The sequence below is a fragment of the Haematobia irritans genome, chromosome 4, assembly GCF_050003625.1.
Source record: "Haematobia irritans isolate KBUSLIRL chromosome 4, ASM5000362v1, whole genome shotgun sequence".
NCBI lineage: Eukaryota > Metazoa > Arthropoda > Insecta > Diptera > Muscidae > Haematobia > Haematobia irritans.
In genome coordinates, this window is record NC_134400.1 from 119,533,092 (window position 1) to 119,542,409 (window position 9,318).

The following is a 9,318-nucleotide window of genomic DNA, read 5'->3' on the forward strand; positions in this document are numbered from 1 at the left end:
ACCTTTAAGCTAAATAACTATGTTTCCAGCACTTCATTATCGATTTTATTTAAATAAATTATAAGAAGCTAGTTGCGCTTGGTCCCTTCCAGCATTTCAATGTTCCATTTCATCCTCATCGCTACCACAGACTCGTAAGTGACACTGCAACAATCGCCAACTGTGATAGTATTTTGCCATCACTATTGTTACAAGAGCCATTTTATATTTTGTGAAACACCAAGCCCAAATGGCTTATTATAATTTATTTCAATGAAAATGAAAATAAAGTGCTGAAAACATAGTTATTACGCTTAAAATTGTGAAAAGTAAATTGGTGAACAATTTTTGACTTTCCAAATGGAATAAAGTGATAGTTTTTCAAATATTTTTCCAGGCACGCTGCCTCCATTGGGAATAAAAGTACTGGCTGATAGACGCTACAACATTTAACTTACAACTTGTAACTCAACATCAATCTCTTATTAATGCATAAAAATGTGTTAAATGTGATGTGATAGCCGTATAAATGTTATATTTATGAGAATTTATAAATGTTTCATAAAATTAATAAACATCTAAACAACCGTGTTTTACTTGACCACAATGATTCTTTTACAACTATCTTAAAATGCACTTTGTCTGATTGTTTGAAGGGGCTCTTATTGGCGTCCTTCTAAATGTATCCAGCAGGGCTCCTAATAATTGCACTCATGCGATACTTTTTGTAGTAACTTGGCGTGGTACAACTTCTCAATAGTGACGGCGCTTTTCCGAGGAGTTTTGGATATCGTATACGACTGTTTTCGACGTAGTGGGGATTCTCTGAAGCGCCCCCAAATTCAAAAAATGTTGGCAGGGGTGTTTCACAAAATATAAATATAAAATATAAATGGCTCTTGTAACAATAGTGATGGCATGTACATTTCATACTTTTTCATACGCTTCTCCCATCACAGTTGGCGATTGTTGCAGTGTCACTTACGAGTCTGTGGTAGCGATGAAGATGAAATGGAACTTTGAAATGCTGGTAGGGTAAATGTTGAAGTTGTTTTATAAGAAAATTAATTATTATGTTTTTGCTTTTCCGGTTAGAAATAAGTATATACAAAATACATTTTTTCAGTTAATAAAATACACTCAAACTCAATAATAAATGTGATTGCCTTTATTCGTAAATCTAATGGTGTTTTTTTGTAAAAAATGCGCTCTTTTTTGCATTTTGCCAGGAAAATGTACTTTTTTGGTTCTTTTCTAAAAAACAAGCAAAAGTGCGAAAAGGCTTCGAATTCTGTTGTGAAAATAGTGCCACGTGTAAAGGCAAATTGCGGGCATATTCAGCACTGCCGAAAAACGAGAGTGCTACAATTGCCTTGATTGCTCCTTTGAATTCTTTTCTGCCCGCTGAAATGATAGCATTTATTTAGGTTACTGGCAACATTTTAAAAATGCGCATTCTGTACAGACAAAACAAGGCAAAACACTTTTTTCAGAAAAGAAAACACCATAAGGTAACTAGTAATTTCTGTTCACAAGGGGAATTTTGTTAAAGAAATCAATGTAATATGAAATTATGGTGCTACCTTAAAAATATGCCCTGGTTTCATCGTAAAATAAATAGACCTATTATTATTCACTTTAAAAATTTTGAACGGCGTCGAAATTAATTTACCGGCTGTATACTGCTATTCAAAGCGCTAAGTTTTGTTTTGTGTTGAAAAAATAAAGTTTCTATGTTTCCATGGGTATTAAGGATTTATGGACAGTTTTAACACCCCATGCTGAACGTAAACCTATCAGCGATTTAAGGGGCAAAGTTGTGGCTATTGACTTAGCTGGTTGGGTTTGTGAAAGCTTGAACGTTGTAGATTATTTTGTTCATCCTAGGCATCATCTGAAGTAAGTATGGAATTAAATTGTATGTATAAATTAGCAAACCGTTGATATATAAATACATTCATGTTGTAAGGAACTTATTTTTTCGGACATGTTACTTAATATGGGAAGAAGTAACCCCAATTTTTGTACTCGAGGGAGCAGCTCCCAAACTTAAAAAGCAAGTAATGGAAAAGAGAAATGAAGTACAATTTCGAGGAGTTAGGCCAAAAGAAAAACCTAAGCAACAAGTTAATAGTAGTCAACCATCTAAAAGTGGTGAGCAGGGAAGATCTCGTTTCAACCAAGTGTTAAAGCAATGTGAAAATCTTCTCCTTTCTATGGGAATTCAATGTGTTAAAGGACCTGGGGAAGCAGAGGCTTATTGCGCTTTTCTCAATCTCAAAGGTGTACGTATATTTGTTTATGAAACTTCGTTTTTAATATACATAATTGTTTAGTGTTTTTGTTTGTAATTTAGCTAGTAGATGGTGTTATAAGTCAGGACTCCGATTGCTTCGCATATGGTGCCATTCGTGTATATCGAAATTTTTCAGTTTCATCCCAAGGGGCTTTAGCAGCTCAAGGCGGTGCTGTGGATATATACGATATGAGAAATATATGTAGTAAAATGGGTAAGAAACGATTTTCAATAATAAGATTCAATAAAAAAAATTTAAACAGATTTCGGACAAAATAAGGTAATCGCTATGGCGCTCTTGTGTGGGTGTGACTATTGCCCAGAAGGTGTAGATGGTATTGGTCGTGATAGTGTTTTAAAATTGTTTAACATGTACAACAATTCAGAAATTTTGGATAAAATTCGAAGTTGGCGATACGAAGATGATAAGTATACTGCACTTGAAATGCGCGTTGATGACAAAACAATATGCAGTAATTGTGGTCATTTGGGCCGAACCCAAAACCACACGAAAAATGGCTGTGGAGTCTGCCGAACTAATCGAGGTTGCGATGAAAGTTTATGGAAGTATGTATATAGATATATATCTATATTGTATATTGGTACCTTAATTCCATCCATTGTTGTATTGTTAGGGAATATTTATGCGGAGAAATTCCAGTGATATTTTTGAACTTCCATTCTGCGCTTTCTTCTACTCGACTTTCGTGAGTGAGTATTAATCCTAAGAGGTTTGAAAAGATGATGACAGATATTTTCATTCCATTTATTAACAACGCTTGACTAAATCTATTGCTTTTAAAATAGTTTACATTTAATAAAGTTTGTAAATCACTAATATTACCATTCTCCTCCATTATTAGCATGAATTAAACATATGTATCAGCAAAAAAAATTATGTTCCACAAAAGAAATTTTTTAGTAGGCAAAGCAGAAAAATCTGAAACAGCAAAAAGTATACCGAGAAAGGGAAAGCAGTCACTATTTTCTGAAAAGTAGAAATAAAAAAATATTAAATCCAGTTCGATTGATCTTGCTTTATAAGCCAATCCCAAGTTAAGATAAAAATATCATGGTAATGTTGAGCTAAGTCATGTGTTCCTTCCCACGTTGTATGATGGAATTAAGGTATTGATAATATATGAATCGTATATTATAAACGCAATTTTATTTTTAGGGAAGAGCGATTGTCGATAAAGGCGGAATTAACATTAAGGAAGAAAGCATTGGTCAACACATCCTTCCCTTCAGAAGAAATAATAGATGAGTTTCTGAGACAACCGAATGAAATTCCTAAATTGGTATTATGTTGGCGACAACCAAATATGGTGAAATTTATTAGACAAGTCGGCCATCTTCTCCAGTGGCCCGAAATTTATTGTTTCCAAAAATTTTTTCCGTTGCTAACCAGATGGCAATTGTTCAATTCTGACTCGCTAAGAGATTCATCATCGACAGTTGCTTATGTTACTCCAAAGGAAATAGTAAAGAAGCGAGTAGTTAAGAGCATTCCCAGCCTAGAAGTTTTGTGGGAAGACGAGAAGGGTGCTTTTATTGGACTTATACCAGAAGATCAACTGCATGAATATGAAAAGGATAACCCCAAAGGTATCAAAGATCTTTGGACTACTGTGGAACCAATGAATATGATGGAGGCTGCTTATCCTATGCACGTTGAAGAATTTCTAAAATCTAAGGAAAAACCTAAAAAACCTGGAAAGAAACGATCTAAAGGAAAATTAAAGTCAACTGAAAGCGAAACAATAGGATCATTAGAAAATTTAGAGGATTTGATTAAAGCAACCAATGAAGTATCTAAGACGATAAAGCCCAAGAAAAAGTCCAAAATAAAAGTGGATTCTAATCCAGGTTTACAAATGATAGATAAGTTTTTCAAGCAAAAAGTTTTACTGGAAAAGCAAACACCAAAAAAATCTGTGATGCCGAAAAAGGAAACATGTTCCACTCCAATAACTAAAAATATTCTTTCTGACTGGGAAACTGATGATGAAAATCATGTCATGGATATGTCCGATATTGTAAATACTATTGTTGGAAAATCTCATGAGACCGTAACATTGAGGAAACATCAAGGTCTCCAACTATACTACGAAACGATTCCTCAAAATATAAGTACATTATTGGACGATACCAAATCGACGTCAAAGGCAAACGAATCTATATCAAAGTGTTTGGATGATTTGGATGTGCTATGTGAAAAACGCCATTTGTCCAATAGCTTTCGAAAAGTTACATATAAGGAAGCAAAACGTGTATCGCTGGACGATAGCTTTGACATACTTGTTAAAATGGGCAACGATAAAATTGAGAATATGGGAAGACCTCTCAATGTCGTCGATCGTTTTAAACAGAAACAAAGGATAAGCTTGAACTTTGACTCCAAAAGTGCTTGCAATGAAAACTACGAAGAAACGGATGGAGTTAGCTATTTCTTCAATAACAGTTTCCAAAATGATGATGGGGACATTTTTGAGAAAATTATGGAAACTAGTTTAGCAAAATGCAGTACTGTACACGAAGATGGATATGATGACATCGTACAACTAAGTGATTAGAATATACAAATAAAATTAGGTGTACTGATCCTTTTACTACTACAAATTCAAGGTTAGCAGTAAAAATCAGAAAAAATATGCAAAAGCAGAGTAAAGATATATTGTTTTTTGCATATGAAGCATTAAGCAAAATTTCGAAAATATTGTGTAAATTAATAATGCGAGCTTAATACCGTCTTCAATACTAAGTTTGTTTCATTTAAAGGAAACTATTGTTATGGCAACAAAAAAGTTTTATTATATTTTGATAAAAATAACCGTTTCCCCATAGTTTTTGCAAAGGCCAGTTTGTTATGCATAACAGATGCTGGGTTTTATATTGCTCACAAAGTAGTTTTCGGGACTGCGAAACGTTTTATTACTTTTGTGGGTAGTATCAATCATACAAAGAGTATGAAAATCATTAATTTTGCCAAAAATAAATTTCTGATGTGGGCATGAATGGTAGAAATCAACTCTTAACCCTAACTGTGGCACGATTTTTTTCTAAATTATTTCTACATTATGAAATATTTACATTAGAGGTGTGCGCGTGACACGAAATTATCGTGACACACGTGATTCACGCGTGAATTACGTGAGTCGTGATTACTGCTTTTCATTTCGTGAATGTGCATGATTGTGAGTGGCTACGATACTTATCGTGCGTGAATAAATATTTGACTTCGTGAATGTGCGTGAGTGAGAGTGAAATTTCACTCACGCGCACACCTCTAATTTACATATTTCAATATTTTACACCAGCTTGATGACTAAAGATAAAGATAATTGACTTAAAGATAATGCAAACATTGTTTAATGAGTAGTCTCCTGACTCGCGAATAAAATATATATATTAAATTCAATGGGATCCAAGAACATTATCAATTTTCATACATGCGAGCATATAATAATGTAAAAAAAAAAAGAAAAAACAAAAAAATATGTATAACGTTATTGATAGAGGATTGCTGGTTCAATTTTTCATATAAGATTGTAGTTTTTTTTTATTAATTGATGCTTTATATTTTCATATAATATTGTAATGTTCGTTAGAGTAGTACATTGTAATTCGTTAAATTGACCCTTTAAAGGCTTTGAATTGCTTAAATAAATAAATAAAATTTTGAACTCGGGGCTTATACCCTGCCATCATTTCAAAGTTCCATTTTATCATCGCTACCACAGACTCGTAAGTGACACTGCAACAATCGCCAACTGTGATGGGGGAAGCGTATGAAAAAGTATGAAATGTACATGAAAGTATTTTGCCATCACTATTGTTACAAGAGTCATTTTATATTTTGTGAAACACCATGCGTGAAGTGCGGAAAACATAGTTATTTCGCTTAAAATTGCAAAGGGTATATTGGTGAACAATTTTTTACTTTCCAAATTGAATTAAGTGATTGTTTTTCAGATATTTTACAGACACGCTGCCTCCATCGAGAATAAAAACCCTGGCTGATAGACGCTGCAACATGTAACTTGCCACTTGTAAATCAATATCATTCTATTATTATGTTAAATGTGTTGTGATAGTGGTATAAATGTTATATTTATAATCATGCCTGTTCTGGGTCACACCACATTGTGCACCACACTATACACTTTCTACACACCACACACAAAGTTAGTTGTTCTGAGTCACACGTGTGAACACTTTTTTCGGACTTTTAATCGAAAAATGTGACAGATGATTTTTTCTGCAAGCCATATTATTTGCAGACAGAAATTATAAACAAAACATATTTTGCCGGTATAAGGCCGGTACTATGTTCATTCTTGCGAAAAAATTTTATAGAAACCATTATTTCGCACATAGAAAGCGGTGTTCATTTAGGTAACTTGGAGCGCTATTTTACATGGAGCGATATTGAATTAAGTTGGTGGTTGCTGGTTGTTATTACAAAATTAACATTTTATTTTCCTTGGGCAATTGATCTGCTGATCCTTTGTATAGTTTCGGAACAAAAATATAATCCGTGTTTGTGTTATAAACCCACACAAATAGTTTTAATAAATAAATTATTTCTTAATTCACATTGCAAATGGCGCCATGCTATAAACGTCAGTTTTTCAACTCGAAAAAAACAAAGTACCACAAATGGAAAAATTTCGCTAGTTTTTCGCATTTTTTGATTTTGTATGGAGTTTCAACGCGAAAACCGAACAGAGTACCGGCCTATAAACATAAAAAATTAAAAGTAAGTGCGTAATTCAAAGCCATAAAATGCCTGCCGGATTTTTGTTAGCAGTGAATAATGTAAGGACAAGAGCAATTTATCAAAAACAAATAAGAAGGCGACAATTACATTACATTTTAATTTCTACCTTTGTTTTGATTTGTTTTTTTCTATCCCTCCTTAATGTTGCTCATAAACAAACGATCGCCGTGTCGTTCTCGTTTTTGTTTTTGACGGCGGAGAAGTTTTTATTTTGGTTTTGGTCAAACAGTTTTTAACATCCATACATTAAAGGCAATTTAATTATAGTGGCCATAATTAACTATTCTGTTAAGGGTTTTCTCATTTTATTGCTTAAATATTTGCAATAATATTGCAAACAAATTTTCTATCGTGGCGGCCTCCATGTGCAGAAAGATATTGGCGGCATTAGTTTTTTTAATTTGCTTAGTGATTTGTGCACCAAGAACACTTTGCAGAATTGAAGATGCCATATTTTTCGTGCAATAAATTTGGTAAAATTCACTTTTCTTAGCCCATTGATTTTGTAAAAGTTGTAATTTAATTACGTTACATTTTCAAAAAGACCTTGAATTTGTTTAGGAAAGCGGATAGTATTCACAAAAATCAAAGATAATTTTGCTTAAAACTTTTTTGTGTTAAGGTGGGTATTAAGATCGAGTTTAGCCGCTAAAAACGTCATTTTTTCACGATTACTTTTCTTTAATAATCCATTTTAAGGAATACAAATTTTGTGAAAATTTGCTTTGGGCTTTTCCCCATCAAGTTATAATAAAATTTGCAACAAATATGTATAATTTCATGCATTTTTCTTACTGATTTAGTTTTCACTTTAGCGATTTTAGCGGCTAAACTCGAACTTAATACTCACCTAAACTCGAACTTAATACTCACCTTTAACTTTTAAAAATTGTGGCAACATTATACTTTCGAACACACTGAAAATCAGCTGATTAAAACAACCCCAAAATTTATACACCAATCAGAGGAAATTTCGGTTCAAATTTTAAGGCCGGTACTATGTTCATTCTTGCGAAAAATTTTTATGGAAACCATTATTTCGCACATAGAAAGCGGCGTTTTTTAGGTAGCTTGGAGCGCTATTTTACAGGGAGCGATATTGGATTAAGTTGGTGGTGTTGCTTGTTTTTACAAAATAACATTTTATTTTTCCTTGGGAAATTGATCTGCTATTTCTGTGATCCTTTGTATAGTTTCGGAACAAAAATATGGTCCGTGTTTGATTTATAAACCCGCACAAATAGTTTTTAATAAATAAATAATTTCTTAATTCACATTGCAAATGGCGCCGTGCTATAAACGTCAGTTTTTCAACACGAAAAAACAAAGTATCACAAATGGAAAAAATTTCGCAAATTTTTCGCATTTTTTGGTTTTGTATGGAGTTTCAACGCGAAAACCGAAAAGAGTACCGGCCTTTAGATGGATTTTTAAAATCGTGGTTTCTGCCATATATAAGTGACTTTCCCAATAAAATTTGCAAATATTTATAAAAAACATATTAAAATTTCAGAATCTGTTATTTATTTGTTATAAAAACTTCTAACTTGGCATACGATGACTGTACACTACGCCTACACAAAAGAAATGTTCGTGTACATTTTTCAGGTCTATGACGGTGTATAGTGTTGGCCAGAACACCTTTTAAGTTTGACACCACACGAAAATTGTACATGTGTGTACCAGAACAGACACGAATAATTTATAAATGTTTAATCAAATTAATAAACAACTAAACAATCGTGTTTTACTTGACCACAATGATTCTTTTAGAACTATCTTGTAATGCACTTGTTCTGATTGTTTGAAGGGGCTCTTATTGGCGTCGTTCTAAATTTATTAAAAAAGGCACCTAATAATTGCACTCATGCGATACTTTTTTGTAGTAACTTGGCGTGGTACAACTTCTCAATAGTGACGGCGCTTTTCCGGCGAATTTTGGATGTCGTATACGATTGTTTTCGACGTGGTGGGGATTCTCAGAAGCGCCGTCAAATCCAAAAAATATTGGCAGGGTATATAAGCAATTTCAATTCGACCAAATTTTGCGAATTCGTGTGCTCAGAACACGTCAAAACGCCAATTCGTAACTTTTTTCGAATGCGTCTTCCAGAATGTTATTTCATTCGAAAATGGAAAGAAATAACATTTTAATCAAACATTGCCGACGTGAATCACTGCGCATATATGCAACGCTTATGCTTACGGTACTTTACTTTTGCAACTAATTACGTTATAAGTTACCTTGTGTTAAAAGTTG

The 9,318-nt window shown here is 33.3% G+C and overlaps 1 protein-coding gene and 1 long non-coding RNA gene across 2 annotated transcripts; both read left to right on the forward strand.

Annotated features, from left to right (window-relative positions):
• Positions 1–49: 49 nt before the first annotated feature.
• Positions 50–586, forward strand: LOC142232641 (uncharacterized). Its single transcript, XR_012721153.1, has 2 exons — positions 50–308; positions 377–586. It is a non-coding gene; the product is annotated as an uncharacterized LOC142232641 (long non-coding RNA).
• A 1,023-nt stretch (positions 587–1,609) lies between these two features.
• On the forward strand, positions 1,610–5,035 carry Gen (XPG-like endonuclease). The gene is made up of 5 exons (XM_075305721.1): positions 1,610–1,878; positions 1,949–2,264; positions 2,336–2,489; positions 2,539–2,842; positions 3,453–5,035. The coding sequence occupies exons 1-5, from the start codon at positions 1,721–1,723 to the stop codon at positions 4,849–4,851; spliced, it is 2,331 nt and encodes a 776-aa protein (XP_075161836.1). The 5' UTR covers positions 1,610–1,720; the 3' UTR covers positions 4,852–5,035.
• The last annotated feature ends 4,283 nt before the right edge of the window (positions 5,036–9,318 follow it).